Source organism: Poecilia mexicana, unplaced genomic scaffold, assembly GCF_051168715.1.
Source record: "Poecilia mexicana isolate PSO_F unplaced genomic scaffold, ASM5116871v1 scaffold_21, whole genome shotgun sequence".
Classification (NCBI taxonomy): domain Eukaryota; kingdom Metazoa; phylum Chordata; class Actinopteri; order Cyprinodontiformes; family Poeciliidae; genus Poecilia; species Poecilia mexicana.
In genome coordinates this window covers 14,439,037-14,457,504 of record NW_028263390.1, presented here as the reverse complement: position 1 = coordinate 14,457,504, position 18,468 = coordinate 14,439,037, and the positions used below count along the sequence as shown (strand labels likewise).

At 39.1% G+C, this 18,468-nt stretch overlaps 2 protein-coding genes across 2 annotated transcripts; one reads left to right on the top strand and one right to left on the bottom strand.

Moving 5' to 3' along the window:
- Positions 1-1,035: 1,035 nt before the first annotated feature.
- Positions 1,036-5,488, bottom strand: dcph1 (damage control phosphatase 1). The gene is made up of 5 exons (XM_014990845.2): positions 5,218-5,488; positions 4,273-4,378; positions 3,955-4,196; positions 3,537-3,702; positions 1,036-3,048 (listed from the first exon to the last, which is right to left on the bottom strand). Exons 1-5 carry the CDS (start codon positions 5,274-5,276, stop codon positions 2,269-2,271), a joined length of 1,353 nt encoding a protein of 450 aa, XP_014846331.2. The 5' UTR covers positions 5,277-5,488; the 3' UTR covers positions 1,036-2,268.
- A 3,525-nt stretch (positions 5,489-9,013) lies between these two features.
- zbtb2b (zinc finger and BTB domain containing 2b) lies at positions 9,014-18,413 on the top strand. The gene is made up of 3 exons (XM_014990848.2): positions 9,014-9,340; positions 13,666-13,846; positions 14,629-18,413. The coding sequence occupies exons 2-3, from the start codon at positions 13,674-13,676 to the stop codon at positions 16,031-16,033; spliced, it is 1,578 nt and encodes a 525-aa protein (XP_014846334.1). The 5' UTR covers positions 9,014-9,340; positions 13,666-13,673; the 3' UTR covers positions 16,034-18,413.
- The last annotated feature ends 55 nt before the right edge of the window (positions 18,414-18,468 follow it).

The window sequence follows — 18,468 nt, the reverse complement described above, 5'->3', positions numbered from 1 at the left end:
AATATAAATGAGAAGTTCCTTCTTTTTAAATTCATACGCAAACAATGAACACCACATTGACAAAGTTTGACACAGAGCCCTCATCTCAATTGTTAAGGAGCATATTTCTTGACTTACCCTTCCGATTTCCATGACAGGTCAAGTGGAAAACTAGCAGGTCTGATTATACATATTTTTGTGCAATTGCCCCGGAATAAACTTAAGACATCAGGAAACACGAAGGGTGGGAAATAAACGACCTAAAAGGCACAAAGATAAGTGACTTCTTGCAGTAATTGAACTTATTTTCATCAAAGGTCTCACTGACAAAGCAGACCTTTTATCTTTTAAAGAATATCAATCGTGACGCACATTTTAGTAGCAACTTCCAGCGGTTTTGTCAAGTGGTCTCCAACCTGAACCCAGGCATGTAAAAGGTCAACAGGTGAGCAACAAACTGATGTGACACTCAATATTGAACGTGAACTGCATCGATTCAAACAGTGGGGTGAGAAAGTATTGCCCCCCCTTCAAATAACTGTCGCAAAAATGCTGTAGATATGTCTCAGATCATTAGACACATTTTATTCTCTCACTAAAGTGAATACAAAAAAAAAAAACATTTTTAAAAGATGACTATCCAAACTAACCTGGCCCTATGTGGAAAATTAATAGCACCCCTTTTAAAGTCATGATTAACCGCATTTTTTTAGAAAACTGAAGTCAATTTCCTTAGCTACATCCAGCTCAGATTACTGCAAATAGAGCTATTACTGAATCATTATTGGGAAATTTTTCATTATTATAAGAACCCACCATAATAGCAAACATTACGGTCAGGATCGCGGTTATTTTTTTATGTTAGTTCCATCAGAGCATCAGTACATAACTATTTGAAAATATGAAAAAATGCAATTAAAGTGCACTTTATTTTTAACACTAAATCTTTACTACTCAGCATGGTGAACTACAGTCGCATATTGGATAATAGTGTTTTAATATCTTATATGCTGTGATGAAGCCCATCTGTAATTGCCAATAAAATAATACAGTGACTTTTTAAATCCTGATCACATATCTTTATTGCAATAAGGATCACAACACATTGGGGAAAAAAGTAAGTTCATTTTGTTCACCCCCACAACTGTCAGATCAGTAGAACCATGTGATTGACTTAAATGTTTCAGAAAATGCAGACTTACCAAAATTACTCCAAGAGTACATCGACAAATCATCCAGGAGGTCACAATATAATCCAGATCAACATCAGCACATTAGATTAAAAAAATCTCCATGACCTCAAAGACATTTGGCAAAATATTCTGTAAACTGGAAGGAAAAACCGAACTTTCTTCAAGCTGTGTGTTCTGTTGAATCGGGGTTAAAATTATCAGCATTTCCAAACACTGCTGTAGGAGTTTGATGGCCTGCGGTTGACTTGTTCAGAAGTTGGAAAAGCTGTCGTAATGCATAGATTAATTCTGCTCTCTACCAGAAAGCGGGAGTTTTAATTTGCTCAACGTTTCATTTGTGTTCTCAGTAAAGGAACACAGAGAAGATATTTGTTGCATTAATTTATTAAATAAGACCTGAAAATAATCACTTTGCTCCAGGAACCCATTTAATTAACAGCCAAGTTTCAAGCCACGATCATTCATTTTTGTCAATTAGTAAAGAGTATTTGTTTTTTTCCTCCAAAACAGAAGCAGCACATTAAAGTCATCTCACTCCTACATCGTCCCTATACCCACTTTTATTACCATCAACATTTATTCAACTGAGGAAACAAACCTACCACAGTGCTAGATCAGTTAAATGATTTTCTTGTTTTGCAATTTGTGATGAATTAAAAAGAAAAATCACAAATAACCATTTTAATACCACCAACGTTGCAGCTTTACGGTTAGATTTAATAAACCCAAAATATAATTTTAGGTTTTCTATTCTATTCTGCATAAACTGTAAACATTCTGACTTAATTCGAAGTGTAAGATACACAAGTTATCTGCAATGTAAACCAAAAGTGAGATATTAGCGATGTAGACAAATGTACAACCATTGGGAGCTGTAGTTCAACTTATAATTTGTTTAAAAATTATGACATTTTACATATTAGATGGCATTGATATATACAGTCTGTTCTTGTGCATTTTGTGAATAAGTCCTTAAAAAGAACCTTTGATAACTTTGTCTCGTTATGGCTTAATGGCAGCACCTAATTTTGATGCTTTCTTACAGTAAAATCTGATAAAGTCCAGTCGTCCCAGTCAAATCCTGAGGTCATGCTTACTACTCCAACTTTGGGCCGTGGAATTGAATAACAGCGTACTTCCCATTGGTCATCCATGATGGGTCTTGGGTGCTCAGCTTCTCCCCCTGTCCCGGCTGCAGACCGACCTGCACGTTGGCTTTGAGGGTTCTCAAACTGCATAGCGGTGCAGGCTCAAAACCTCTCAGTGCAGTACAGAAATCCACCGTGTGGCCCCAGGCCCTGTCCCCAGTCAGCTTCCTGTAGTTGAGATCGCCTTTAAATAGCACCAGGTCTGCTTCCTGCAGGGTGCCGTACAGGTCGGGCGCATCAGCTGCCATGTCGCAGAACTCGTGGGGCTGCGTCCAGAAAGGATGGTCGTGATAGCTCCAAATACCCTCATTGAGATAGCTCTGCCACTGGTAGCCACTCTTACTCATCCACTTATGATTGGCTGCCATGGTCTGCCGGATGGTCCACTGGAAGTCGTTAGCCGTGACATCAGAGACGAACCATGGGAAGCATTTGCCGTGAAAATGAATGTGACGCGCGAGGCCCGAAGACACCAGAAAATCTGCTAAGACTAAGTCAGTGACCAGCTCAAAGCCAGCATTGTCTAGCACAATGTCAACTCTGTCTGCAGTTTTTTGCCCTGACCCCTCCAGCCTTCTTGACGAATTAAGAGTCAACCATACCATGTTGGAGTCATTCACCAAGATGAAAGACTGTAAGCTGGGGAGGGAATCTATTGGACTAGCCTTCTGGGAGTTCTCTTGACCAGCAGAGATGGAAAGATCACACTTGTTCCCCCAGAGAGAAACCTAGAGGAAGTCAAACAGAAAGCCATAAATCCATGTGATCCTTTTTCTTCTCAATCATTACTGTGACTCTTTGTCAATGTTACATTATTTTTACCAGATAAAAAAAGTGGGGTTTTGTAGGGGGGAAAAAACCCTCTTCTATATACGGTATTTGTTACCAGTGTATCCTAAATACCATACAGATCTATTACATTTGTCTATTCTAACAACACAACCATGCTAACGTTATAAAATATTTCTTCATTTTAAAATTATTTATAAAATAGTGTAAAAAAAATATTGATATGCTTCACATTTACAATATTTTGTTGAGTTAAGATGCAGTTTTAATTCAAAGCTGGGTGACAGTTACATTTACTTTTTGGTCATTCGTTTTCCGGAATATTTAATAATCATACATTTACATATTCTAATAGGACTCAATCTTCTGTTAAATCAATTCCCCTTACTCTGCAGAGCACTTGATACCAACTGTTAAAAATACTGACCTGGAGCAGTTTGCTGAAATGTTCAGACAGCTGGTTCTCTGACAGCTTCTCCATGCTCTTCTGAACGTCTCCCAGGTAAGTACACAAAGCCATCACAGCCTGCTGAGACTCAAAAAAACTTTGGGTCTTTCCCTCGTTAAAGACGTCAAAGTTGTTTATTGGAGGACTGAAAAAAACAACAACACAAAAACAATCAAAAGAAAATTTACTTCGAAATAAAATAAAATATAGCTAAATGCACAACATAAAGGTGTATACATGGTTTTAGTCTCAAGGGTTAAAAAGTGTTAAAAATACACTTCTGTAATACGACAAGCTTCTTTGTAATGACAAAGAAGCTTGTCGAACATATCTAACGTCAACGTTTTGGATCAGAAGACTTATGTAAAAAAAAAAAAAAAAGGTAAATCCTACTCACTTCAGCCAGATTGCCTCTTGTATCCTCCTGTACATGTAGCACTCCACATACAACCAGGGCGACTTGAACCAGCTAACAAGCTCCTGGTCACCCAGCTGGCTCTGCTGTCTCTGCATGTACTGGTTCCAGGACTCTGTGTCTGACAAGCCGTCCATCAATTCCAGTAGTGGCTTATCAGTTTGTAGCTCATTCCTCAGCTTAGACAGTAGAGATATTGCTTGTTTCTCCGCACTGATCCCCTCCTTTTCAAAGGAGAAAAAACTTCTAAAATAATCCCTATTAAACATTGAAAATGAACTGAACAAAAACATCTCTTACCTCACCATGTTCCTCAAAAAACTTGTTTTTGTTACGATGTATTGTGTCTACAGCTTTAGTCAAAATGGTTGGCATTCTGTCTCTTATAGTCAAGTAAGCAAATGAGCTAAAGAAAAAAAAGACAAGTTACTCACAGAATTAGGTGCTGAATGAAGAGCCATTCATCTACATTTACTCTCCTCTAATCCACAACACTTAATCGAAACTGGACACATTTTTTTCTAATCTAGACTAATGTAAGACTACAAATCAACTTCAGTTCTTGAAATCTATATTTAACTGTAGAAGCCCCAAAAGATTTTAACAATATTTCTGGGCTTCTTAATCACCTTACATGCAGTCCAGCCTGAAGATCACAATACAGAGACAAGTAAAACCTAGACAGAATTATTTTATACAGACATTCTATAAAACAGTTTTCAATTCATTGAACCGTTTTGTAATTTGTGATAACTGAAAAAAGTGCAATTAATAGGTTACAAGGGATACAGCTTGAGAGCATACCACTTAAAAGTGCTAAACATGGACAGAATAGTCCCAAACTGTTGGAATACTAATAAACTGTTTTTATTTGTGAAACCTTTCTTCAAAATGTGAAATTTGTGAATTTGTGGGGCAAGACTGCCTTGCATGGTGTCCAGCAGTCTTGAAACTACCCATGGCATCAGATGACGGTAACAATTAAATTGGCTAATTATTTGGTAGTATATTAATACGTATACTTGCTATAATAAGTCAAATCTCCAATACTGAAGTTGAATTAATTAAATGTGATGCTCATCTATAAACGCAGACACAGAGTAGCTCAAACAAGAAATGTGTTAGCATTGAGCCACCGGTACAGCCTGGGACTCTGCTATCATATGACTATTGGTTAAATACATCATTATATTTTCCCACATTGTAAAACACACGAGAAAGTCATTCAATTAGCCATCAACATACCCCGTCACTTTGGCAGACAGTGAAGGAGGAACTCCGTAGCCAATTTGACCCGCCGCCATTGTTGTTGCAGAGGTAAGCGATTCAAATGTAAACTTTATTGACAACACTTACCCGGACATTGCCAAAGTAACCAACTGAAACTTGTGAACAAGTTTTTTGCTTGTCTTTTAGACATAACCAGTAACAACGCTAAGCATCATTCTCTTCAGATTTTTTAAAAAGAAGAATCTGATATGTTTATATTGCTGTAGAGTCGTAGTGTTACGTTTGTTTTGAGTTAGTTGTGATGCTGCCATCTAGCGGCTAAAAAATAGACTGCAACTTCAACACTTCTTCAAAGACGACGTTGCCCTCACGTTCATAACAGGATTTTAGTTATTCTTTTAAAATGTGTTCACTCTCGAGATGTCTCTTTTTGGAATTGTTACCGCACTGCGCATGTCAAGTTTGTTGTTTCCGGACGCAGCCAGAGCATCCTGGGTTGCCTGGAACGACAGTTGTCATGGAGATATTGATTCGCCCTTTCAGAACAGGCCAGAATTCGAACCCCCCTGGGGTCAAATTAATGGATGCCAACTGCCGTTAAACTCTAAAAAGAACAAGGGGAGAGGGCCCCCCACGCTACCCCCAAGCACAACCCCCCACTCCCCGGGGCTCTTTGGCGGGAAAATAGGGGGGTTTAAGAGGCTATCTAGTGGGAAATAAATTATTCTTAAGTTAGTTTCAGTTAAGCAGTCCAATTAAATATTAATAGCATAATATATGATTGTGTAAGAGAGACAGAATATAGTTAACGTCACATGTGAATTCAGTTATCTTAGCTTGTAATTCTGTGTTTAACTGAGTTGGTGGAACTTGAAAGAGAAATGTAAATGTGCTGTACTGCCTGTTGTGATATAAAACACCTAACCTGTAAAATAGAGACTTGGAAGAGCATTAAGCCAAGAGGTCATATGAGGGATTGAAGGTCTGGATACAGGATAGGGCTTCCTCCAAGTTTGAAGGACATACTCAAGTGATTGGCCACAGTCACATTTTACAGGCTGCAAAAATCCATCCATTAATCCTGGCCGTGATTTTTTTCCCCCCTCTCTCAGATCACTATAGGAACAAGCAGGCCCGTCGTCAGGATGCTGGGGTCCCTGAAAGCAGGAGTCCAGCTGCGTCCACCTCCGGTGTTCATCCACCACGGGCCTCCCATCCCCCCGCCGGGGCCCTGCCTGGCCGGATCTGTTTTTCTAAACCGAGAGAGGAGTGACTCACCACTCCGGTTTTAAAACAGGCCAAGGACGAGGGGGAGGGCAGCAGCACACGTTAAAAAGCCCTGTTTAAGCGGGCCGCTTTCAGCTCAGCACAGATGCACCAGGCCTGCTGGTTTTGCTGTGTGGAAAACTGTGCACTGGCACAAATGTGGCATTAAAAGTGTTTATTGCAGAATACGTTGTTGATTTAAAAATCGATTACTGCAAGCCAAATCAGTTTAACGGAGATCAAAGATGGGGTAGTCATGTGAAGGTCCAGTCAGCATCTCTTCAGAAAAAGCTGTTCTGAGAAACAGCACAAATTATTGAAGAGGTGCCGAATGAGCAAAGACGTGCAAAACTAAAACTAGTGATTACAATGTATTGACCTTTGTGACAAAACAGAAAGGTGGCCCAGTGATAAGATAGATAACAGTTTATCTGCTTTTTTCAATGAGCCCCTGCTGTGGGTCTTTCAGCAAATTAAACATGCTTTTGTTCATCTGTCTTTTCCCCCTACTACTGCTCCACTAGTGGCCTCTGTCAATGTTTTGCTTGTAACACGTGTATAGTACTTTATTTTAGGGCTCTATGCATGATATTGTGTGCCTCTTCTTATATTAGCAGGGTAGAAGCTGGAAAGATCCTTATGAGTTCTGCTTCACAGACTTTCTCCCCCCTCCTGTATCACCCATGTCCATTTACATAGAGTCTCCGCCCAACCTCCTCCTGCAGTGCATGCATTTTTACTAAGCTAGAACTTGCTTAGTCTGGTTCTTTTCCTATTAAGTAGAAATACTTTAAAGGTCTGGGGGGAAAAAAAGGCTGTTTACATTGTGACAACCTCAACCAACTTACTGATGACAACATCTGATGACAAAATATTGACACAAATCCAAAGTGCAGTTGTGAGAAGGTCCTCCTACACTTCCTGTGCCTCAGAATAGGCAACATGTGTGGTTTAGCTGAAGTTCTGTTCTTTGACACTCCTTTCCTCTACTGAAACCTGTTGCAGTGAAAAGGTGAATTTTCCACATAGTTAGTAATTTCACTGTTTTTAGCACTTGGTATCTTTATTGCTCAATATTCACTGCCTATTTTCACATTAGTGTGAGTTATTTTTGGATTATGTTGAAACATGAACATCTTGTAATAAATCATCATGTCTGTATTAATTAAGCTTTTTAAATCACATTTACTAAAACTACCAACAACGCTCAAATCAATATTCATATACCTTCTGTGATTTTGATTGATAAGCAGTAATGTTTCATATCTTTTACAAACTTCACAATGCAAACACATTGCAGAATCATTTGAAAGTAAAAAAAACCTAATAAAAATAAATTAGAATTTAGAATAAAGTAAATAGATGTGAAAGAATTGTACTCATTTGTTATGTCATCATACCCTCTTAGATGTGTTCTTACATAGGGTTAGTTGTGTGTTATTTTTAATAATGTATATTTTACCTTATTACATATTTTACTTTAAAAAAGTTCCACATTTAGTTTTTTAACTAGAGGGTAAATGACTTAAAACGTTTCTCTTCAACCCTTTTACGACCAAAATTATACAGCACTGTAGAATTGTGACTGGTTTTTATTTACTCTCTGTTGCTTTTGTGCTTTTTTTTTTCACTTATTACATATGATGTATTTATTTTATGTGTCTTTGTTTTGTGTCAAGTGTTATTCATTGACATTTGTTTGTCTATTAATTTTTTTTTTTTTCAGCAACTAGGTCAGTTTTAAAGTGCTTTATAAATAAACAGTCATGGTTGAAAAAAAACCGCAATGATTGATGAGTTCTGCTGCTTTTTTTTTTAAAACAACTTCAGTTTTCAGTTTCTCACATTTACTTAATATTACTGTGTTTATGACTGTGCAATAACAGTTTAGAAATCACAACAAAAGTGCATGCCAAATTCCATTTGCCCTGATGGGATTGTAGTAAAAAGGTTAAACAGAATCAACAACTTGTAGGTATTTAGCATTAGTGGTTTATTCATTATTAAATAACATCGGAATTGGTCACATTTTGAACAAGCAAGTTAGATCCCAAAGACAGGAAAAGCTGGAGAGGCACATGTCTAGTAATAGTCTTACAACTTTTTATTATTTAGGGGACTTTAACCATCTATTAAAACTTAAAATAAGTATTTACGCTCTGTAATCCTAAATATCAGGCAATATTTTTATACCTGTAGAAAACATTTAAATCTGACACGACATATGCTGATTTTGCTATTTAAAAACATAAAAACTGAGTATAGAAGAAAATACTAAAATATCAAAGCTGTTATCTGGTTTACCTAACTTCATAACTGTTAATATTTTTGTTTAATAGATTCATAGATAAATGATATATAGACAAAAGTGAGTTTGTAATGTAAATTTTAAAAATGATCTGATATAGCTGGGACATATTAATTCTACCACCACTCTATTGTTATATTGAGGCGCTGTTACCACTATACGCTGTGACTGTAGCGGTTGGATCTCGCCGGCTGTCAGAGAAAGAAACAGAAAAAATGGTTAGCAGGGCTTGGTGCCACGACGGTTACACAGTGCGGGAAATTAACGTTAACTCAACCGCCCCTTCAACGGATTTTTACAACGGCTGCTTTTTTCCCTCATCTCTCCCTACTCTCTCTCTCTGACTGTTTTCTTCTTTCTCCCCACTCGCAAGTCATGTGATTGTAACGTAAAACCCCTAACCGGAAAACACCGACGGACGACCCTCCGCCGCCAACGAATGCTGCGTTTACAAGGAACACAGTTGAAGCTGCAGCGAGCGCAGAGAGGACGGACGGCTGGGTCTCCGGTAGCAAACAAACAAGGGCGATACGGAGGAACTCCGGTGATTTCAGCAGAGCGCAAGTACGGTTGCCCAGCAGTACATTCATATATGTTCGTTTAGCTAACACTGGTTCGTTATTTTTGCGGTTCGGTTTGTTTCTGGCTAACTGTAATTGTCACGGGGAAGTTAAAAGAAACGCGTTCGTGACCAGCCCCATCCCCCTTGCGTCTCGCGCTGTCTGTTCCTACGAGCGCGCGCGCGTGTTCGTGCATGTGTGTCCGTTTTCTCGCGCTAGCAACCACGAGAGACCGACGGAGTCCTCTTGTTTCAATGTGCTTCCCCACGATTATTCTTCGTGTGATTTTGCTGATATATTTTGTTTACCAGACAGAACTGTTTTATTCCTGCGTCATGTTTACCTTTCTCACACGCTTTCCTCTCAGGCGGTTCACTGTGTATTTTCAGAGTAACCAAACGTCTCACTACGGAAGAGACAGTTCCACGTGTCTACATCACAGCAGGGGCGGTGCTAGATCTTTACAAACAAGTTGGCAAAGACATGGCATTGTGGCAGCTTATTACACCATGTGATTTAAACTAGTGTCATTTAAGGCAACTCTGTAGTAGTCCTAATAAATTATGTAATCAGGCGCATATAGCAAGCCCCAAGATACTGGTTATTTTCTAGACAAATTGTTTCAGATATGCCCAAAATGAATATGTCACGACTTCAGAAACCTTTTGTACTGTTTATATATTGATAATCCAGTAATGACAATAGAACTTTTAATAAAATCAGCTGCAAAGACTTTTAGGCTTAACTCGGGGTTTCTCATGCGTTGCTGAAAGTTTTAAAGTAAAACTGTTAAGTCAGTAATGACTAACAATTCTCCCTTATATGTGGAATAAATTTAAACTTATGCTTGTTTATTTTTTCATGTATTACTATATATGTATTGTTGTAATTTTTCTTGTTAGCACTGTTGCTCTGAACAACAAAGTTCCCTGGGTGCGATTCCCCACCGGGGCCTTTCTGCATGTAGTTTGTACATTCACTTTATTAATACGTGGTCTCTCTGTGGGCAGCCCAGCTTCATAGGTTGCCCTTAGGGTTGTTTGTGAAGAGATGTTTGTCGTGTTCGCCTTTGATGTGTGTCATGATACACTGGCAAACCAATCCAGGGTGTACCAGTTTCTGACAAAGACTGCTGGTGGTATGCAGGGATATGGAATGGATGGATGCTGTATAAGTGTTATTGTTAATTTTTTCATTTAACCTACAGTCTGCCATGGACTTGTTTAATTTTTCTGTAAATGTTAGACTGTATCAAATGCTTGTAGGCAGAGCAAAAGCAAAAATTTTCTGCTAATGTGGTAATATGTAAATATGCACCAATCGGTCCACTAAAGATCACATACAAATTGGTACAATTTCCAGAAATCTGAAGATAATTCAATTAGTTATTTGCAGGTATACACATCACGGAAATATTTTTTAATATTCTTTGAAATGTAGCTTGATTCGGTTAGGTTATATGAGGAATATCTGTGAAGAGTCATTTTTAAGTTGTATCACAGATCCTCAGTTTGATTTATGTCTGGTCGTTCTAACTCATGAATATACTTTGATCTGAATATTCAGTAATAGACTACCATAAAACAATGAAATATAACCCCAAAAATACCTTTTAGAATTAGTAAACAGCCCTGCAAAATAAAAGGCAAAAATATTTTGCTCAGCTAGAACTGAGACCCAATGAATGTGAAATGTTGTCACACTGGAATCCCCTTCCCTATCTCAACTTTATTTCATTCTCTAACAGGATTTCTCTCAGTGTTAATTTTCCCATCAACTCTTACCAACTTCTCTGTCCCTTTGGGGGGAAAAAAAAGCATATTCACAGCATGATGCTGCCACTGCCGTGTTTCACAATCATTTTTATTTTTGCTAAAAATGTGAAAGCCATGTATCAGTTTCCTGCCATTGCAAAATTATAAACTGCCTTTTGTGGTTTTAACGCAACCAAATATGAATATGTTATAAAGGTAGACATATTTTTTGCGAGGCGTTGTTCAAATGGCTGAGCCATTATTTCATTTTTGATTGTGGTTTCTGTTTTGATACTGCAGTTAGAAATTAGAAGATGACCAAAAGCTTTCTGCAATAACAAATGAGAAAAACAATATTTGTCTGTAATTTTATCATTTAGCCCTTAGATCCGCTGTAGACGACTTTTTAACTAAGTGCCTGATCAAAGCTTTTCTTTCTCCATTCTGATGCTAAGACAGAACCTTGAAATTAATATTTAATGTTATTTAAGATATGATTAATCTCAATTGCTGCAAAGTGTGATTGCCATTTAAACCAGGAGGTACTGTTTGGTGCAATAGCAACTTGCTACTGAAATATGATCTTTATTTTAGGAGAAAACTTTGTGACCTTTACACAAACTATAATTAAAAATGACACACTAACCAAGCACCTACCATAGAAAACTAAGCAATGGAAAAATCAGTGATGTAATCGAATTAATATCTACTATCGTCTTGTGAAGCCAAAATAACGTATGCATGCTGTTTATTTCATTCTCTACAAAGGTTTGGTTTGAAGGCAGAGCGTTTAGAAGGACGTGTGAAAACAGCGTTTTAAACATTTGTACTGTACAACACGTATTTAGCTGGTGGTCTCCTTGGGCCACCAGCTAAATGCTTTCTGCACCTGCTGAAAGTGGTTTCTGTTGTCTCCCCTAAGCAGATGAGTAATCATATCAGATTTCAGTCAGTCCGCACTAACAGATCAAAATATTTGCGTCAACGTTATTATAGATACATCTTTTTACTAAGCTGTTCAGTTTAAAACATAAACCACAGCGTCAAATGGTATCAAGAATCTGTAATTTCTTCAGTTTTTTTTAAGCTTTAAATGCTTTTGTTTAATCAAGCTTAAATATACCTGAAGGAGCATTCATAATGAGAAAAAGTAGAACAGTAGTTTTTAGCTTCTTAGTGTGTGTTGCTGTGGAAATCCACAAGTTTTCAGGTGGATGGTACCTTATGGTTTTTTGGATTGAAGGTTTGCGGCAGATTTCTGATCGTTTTGAAGACTCGACACCGATGAAGTATCTGGTGCTGTCTGTCTCCAGACTTTTTATTTGTGCTGTTAGGGAGAAAGTGTCAGTGGAAGGAGAGTGACCCTTCCCATAGGCTGTTTTCATACTTCTTCTGAAGGGGGTAGAACCAGCTCTGCCTTGGAATGTGTGTCGACACCCATAACCCTGATCATGTGATGGCCTGGAGCCCTCTGGGTCCTTTGTTGACCTTTGGGGTCAGCAAAACTCATCTCATTGGTCAGCAGAATGCAGGCACCTCTGAAATGCCTCTTAAGGCTGACTTTGAGTGATTGGTGCTTCATCAAAGTAAATTCAGTTGAATTTCTAAAGCTTGTTTATGGTCAAAGCTGTGTAGATTATATTTTTAATCATACACATTTTTCTTTTAATTAAACTTCTTACTAAATGTTTTGTGTCACAGTTAATGATAACCTCTCTTTCACCAGAAGGAACTTATTAGTCTTAATTGTAGCTTGATTACTAGTATCAAGTATCGAGGTTTTAAAAAATTATCTTAATCATCTTAGCGAGAGTCCAAAGAATGCACCCCTTTTCCCACTTGTTGCTGTGCACTGCATATCAGCTGGTCGAAAGACAGCCAGCCTATAAACACATTAAGCACTGGAAAACTACAAATCAGTTTAGCATAGTTTTTCTATATTGTTATGCATCAAATAATACATCTATTTAACATTATCATTTTATCTTTAAAAATGTATTTAATATGTTATAGGTAGAAGTAACTGATTCATTTTGCTTTTAAATAAAGCTAATGCTCCCTAAGCAATTTGATAATTTTATACTTTGTGGTTTTCTGTTTTGTATTTAAATATGGGGATATTTTGGTATTTTACTGAAGTTCATCATACTGTGACAATCTTTGACTGACCCATGCTTGATCTCTACTGTTTTTTTTGTTTATATGACAATTTTATTCTCATGACTATCAATAGAAGTCAGTTAAAGACTCGTGTGCATAAAATTTATGGTACTATAAAGGAGTCAGGTTGTTGGTTAAAGATATCTGGAATTCACAGTTAAATGAACTAATTCAAACAAAGGTGTTTTGTTTGACCAAACCCCTTTTGTTCCTCACTGTTACTGCTGTTTGATACAGAGTAGATATATAGCCTCCATTATCTCTAAGTGATTCTTTACAGCTGTGCTACGTTCCCCTTTGTGAGGTTGTTAGATCATCACTGACAGCTTGATCCTTTGTGGTCACAACAACCTCTCGTCTGCTGCTTGACGGGAAACTTATGGCTTCTTGTGTGTGTTTGTGTGTGTTTGTGCAGGTTGAAGAATGGAGTTGGCCAACCATGGTCTTATCCTGCTGCAACAGCTTAACGCTCAGAGGGAATTTGGCTTCCTGTGCGACTGCACTGTGGCTATTGGAGACGTCTTCTTCAAAGCCCACAAAGCGGTCCTCGCTGCCTTCTCCAACTACTTCAGAATGCTCTTTATTCACCAGGACAGGTAGGAATAAATGGGTCCTTCTCTGTGTGTATAAAGATAGAAAACAGAAGTTGATGCACCCTGGCCTGAGTCAGCTGTTTGTAAAACCACCTGCTCCGGAGTGTTTTTTTTTTAAAACCTTATAAGTTGACTTGTGAAGGAATTGATTGCATTTATTTTATATTTTATTTAGGGGTGTCAGGCTAAAAATGACCTGAATACACACCACAGTTTTTTAATCACAAAATTCCGCTAAAACTACTTAATTTTTTTTAGTTGAGTTAGGACAATATGTGGAAAACATCAAGATTTCATTTAAAACAGGGATGCACGATATATCGGCACTGACATCGGTATCGGTCGATATTAGTCAATTTTCGTTCTGATAAGTAAAATTGGGCCAATATTAATAATCAAGATTTATTTCCATCTTGTTGCCATTTGTTTCATGAGGGAGAAGGGACCATATCGGTCATGTGAAAGTGATGCAGAGCAGGATTAAGGGGAGTTTAATCGAAGCAGAGGAGCAGTGCTGGAGTCAAAAGGCGTCTGTGTGCCGCTGCCAGTCTCAGGATTCTCTTGCAAAAGACATTTTTAATCTCCCAGGGATTTTCCAAGTGAAATAACGATTAGATGAAACGAAATGACAAAGGGACATGAAGTATTTATAATAATGGATATTGGCAACAACGGCAATAGTAATAAAATATATCGATATCAGCCCAGATTTTTGAGTCGCCGCAACCCTAAGTTAAAAACCTCTAATCCTTTCCCACTATTCACTGTAATGTGTTTGGTTTCAGTGACTGCGTGCGTCTGAAGGCCGCTGACATCCAGCCAGATATCTTCAGCTATCTCCTCAACCTGATGTACACAGGCAAGCTCGCCCCCCAGCTGATAGACCCGGCGCGTCTCGAGCAGGGAGTCAGATTCCTCCACGCGTATCCGCTCCTGCAGGAGGCCAGCCAGTCGGTGTATTCCCACCCCGATCAGAGCATCAACCTCTCCACCTCGCTCTACGGCATACAGATATCCGACCAGCAGGTGGCGCTGTCAGCCAGAGTACCGGCTCGTCGACAGCTCTCCTCACCGTTTGACTTGGAGCAGCTGAACTCGGAGGGGAAAGTGTCCTCACCCGCCACGGTGTCGTTCACAAACGCCCTATTGTCCAAGCAAGCTGCATCGCCCCCTGATATCGAGGCCTCAACCAGCAGCGCGAAGGCATCCGGTGAGGAGGGGGCAATGGACGTTCTGAGCGCAGATGGTTCCTCCGCCACTGCGATCCTCCATGTAAAGCCGAGCATAATGAAGAGAAGTTCCTCCTTCAGGAAGTATTACTCGTGCCACCTCTGCAAGAGCAGATTCACCCAGAGAAGTCTGCTGAGAGAACATCTCCTGCACCACACACAGGCTCTCCAGCAGGCGGCGGCGGAGCCCAGCAAGGCGCCGCCGTCGCCCGCTATGATCAGAGAGAACAGCATGTTGGCAGAGGGGCCTTCTAAAGGAAGCAAGGCCGGCTCGAGCGCCTCGGCCACAGCTGTGGAGATCATCAGCGACAGCGAACAAACTCCCGTCTCAGGCACCAACTCTGACTCTCCCCAAGCAGAGGTCTCCACCTCCACGTGGGGGGTGGGAGGGCTGAGCTCCCAGGCAGACACCCCGCCTCCGTCGGACATCGCGGACATCGACAACCTGGAGAACGCCGACCTGGACCGCGAAGTGAAGCGCAGGAAGTACGAGTGCTCCACGTGCGGACGCAAGTTCATTCAGAAGAGCCACTGGCGCGAGCACATGTACATCCACACGGGGAAGCCCTTCAAGTGCAGTGCGTGTGGGAAGAGCTTTTGCCGTGCCAACCAAGCCGCCCGCCACGTCTGCCTGAACCAGGGCGCCGACACCTACACCATGGTGGACCGGCAGAGCATGGAGCTCTGCGCTGCAGGGGAAGACAGCAACCAGATGGAGGCCATGTTCTTGGGCTCCTCGAAGCCTTACAAATGCAACATTTGTGCGACGACCTTCTCCAGCCCCGCTGAGGTGATCAAACACCTGTGCTTCTCCCAAGGGGGATTAGCAGGACTGCCGGGAAGCGCAGGTGCAGGCATACTGCTGCAGCAAGAAGATGTCTCCAAAGATGAAGGCTCTGATTTGTCCAACTCTGGCACCCCACCAGAACCGATAAAGACTGAGGAGATCCTCGTAGAATAGCAGCCGAACTGTTTAACATGTTTGCCATCTAAATTATGGTTAAAATAGGTAAGCTAAAGAAAAATTTGTCAGGGTATGTTTGCTAGATATTCTTAACCTTTATTTCATGATAAAGTGCTTTAAATGTGTAGACCCTAAGAGTGCTAATTATAAAGATTTCTCTCGATACAATCATAAAAATTACACACACACATTTCACTGAAAGGCTTTGGGTTAACCAACAATAAAACACTGATTTGTTATGCTGTAATAAACTCTTTGCGTGCAGCTGTCTGCGCTTTTTGACATTGGAAGAGGAAGATGAGGCCGTCTAGAGTTGTTAGACATCAAGAGTTGCAAAACGCTGATGACTCCTCTGCTACTGCAGGGAATTTCCACATGGGCAGAAATCTAGACATAAACTGGCAGCTGCAAGCACACAGACCAGAGACAATCTGTGCTCGCTGTATTTGAACCGACTCTCAGTGTCCGTCTTCCATCCTCTGATGTCGGCTGAACAGAATAAATATGTTTATGTGACGCAACGACCATTCACCGCATCTTCCCCAGCACACGGCTACGTGTGTGTATGCCTCTGTGTTTAGTGGTGTCTTAGTGGGATTACCGCTCCTGTCTTTTATTCCTTGTCACACCAGACGGAGAAACAGGCTCGCGTTGTCTAAATTTATGCCACTTTTGTTTGTTTTCTTCACATTTGCCAGCCTTGTTATGTATTATATAACTCTTTGGTTACTAACACTGTAGCAACATGTTCCATCCAGACCCTCAATTTGAGGCTGTAGAATATTTTAAATCATGTGTGTTTTCATATAATTCATTTGAATCTATTTCTGGATCCCTTTTAAAGTTTATTTGATGTTTTTCTAATTTTATACACAGCGCTATATTCATAAAATGACAATATATTTGAAAAGATGTAAGATGACTAGTGGACTGATCGCTTCCAAAATCTTAACATGTGAAGGATATTGAATAGACTTGTGTTGAATTGTTAAGAAGGTTTTTCAAAGTCTTGCCAAATGTGTGCTAAAGGATATTTGTTGTGCTAAAAGGGAAATAGTTTCTTCTATATTTTAACTTTTTTTTTTTTTTTGTATTTGTATGTTTTTAGTTTCTGCCCATACGAGAATAAAAGGGTGATAGAAGGTTGCAACTTTTAGAAAAACTTTGTAGAGGCCTGATTATTTCAGCTATCTGGACTGGAAGTCACATCTCAAAGAACAAGGTGGTTTACACATGTTTTGATGGAATATAAAATGTGTTTTATTGATCTTCCATATCAGTTCTTGTGCTACTGATGACTAGAATTAGAGTTTTTTTTATACATGTTGAATAAATGAGAAGCTCACATTAATATATTGGGTATAATTTTTTAACATTATTTCATATGTATGCAGATAATCTAAAGCTGCCAAAGAGTTAATTTTTCCCTCTTACTTAAAATATTGTACCTTTTTTTTCTTTATATTATAAATTTCTGCAAAATTTGATCTTTACTCCAGTAACTAGACTGGCTTTGAGCTTCCCATTCATTCATATTACAATGTTTCATATTAAAATAATTAATTCTCTCTCTATATATATATATATTGAAATTTCTTTTAAAAAAAAGAGAGCTATTTTCCTTCTCTTTGATTCAGCAACTCTCATAGTGATACTGGTGAAATGTATGTGTAAATTAAAACACACAAAGACATGTTTAATTAACAGGGAATAATTTTAAATGTCCTGCTTGAATAATGTTTAATTATAATACTTAATGTGGTCATTCTCGTTGTAATAGCTTTGATAATTTCTTTATCCCCTACTCTAATGCTAGAAATCTAAAGTTTGCAGGATTGATATTTGATGCAGTTCACGCAGTCTGTAGCTAGATGGCGCTGTTTTCTTTTACTCTCCGCTCAGGTTGAAAGAGAAGGAAACCGTCAAAAATGAACAGTGATTGTTCGCCAGCTGTTTCTATTTTACCATGAATCTGAATATTTTTTTTCCTTCACTTGCGAGCTGTCAGTGATTTTGCTCATTTCGAAACTGATCAAATTTCAATGCTACTGTCCCTTAATTTTCCAAACAAATGATCCACTGAAATATGCACACGTCATTGGAAATTCTCCATGTTCATTTTCAAAATTAATGTCTGTGCTCGATCTTTTACTAAACAGCCAAACATCTCAGGAAGTTGAGAAGTTTGACTTCACTGTCAAGCTGTTGGTCATTAGATAAATAGTTTGGGACTATTGTAAAGAGTATGCAATGTAAACCTCTTCCTGGTGCCCATTTGACATCTACTGTGACGATTCTGTGTTCTCAGGAATGTAATTTTATCTGTTTGAAACGTTTTTTGGCCATGAAGAAAGAATAAAAACACGTCTTTACATAATAGTGATTTTGTGTCGTGACTGCCAACTTGCCAGTTGAGTTGCAAATGAGTAATT

Excerpts from the sequence above, each read along its gene's own strand:
- dcph1 (XM_014990845.2), bottom strand. The coding sequence starts at position 5,276 with ATGGCGGCGGGTCAAATTGGCTACGGAGTTCCTCCTTCACTGTCTGCC. Across the intron at positions 4,379-5,217 it reads CTGTCTGCCAAAGTGACGGG|CTCATTTGCTTACTTGACTA; the intron begins GTATGTTGATGG and ends TTTTTTCTTTAG. Across the intron at positions 4,197-4,272 it reads TTTTTGAGGAACATGGTGAG|GAGGGGATCAGTGCGGAGAA; the intron begins GTAAGAGATGTT and ends TCCTTTGAAAAG.
- zbtb2b (XM_014990848.2), top strand. The coding sequence starts at position 13,674 with ATGGAGTTGGCCAACCATGGTCTTATCCTGCTGCAACAGCTTAACGCT. Across the intron at positions 13,847-14,628 it reads CTCTTTATTCACCAGGACAG|TGACTGCGTGCGTCTGAAGG; the intron begins GTAGGAATAAAT and ends GTTTGGTTTCAG.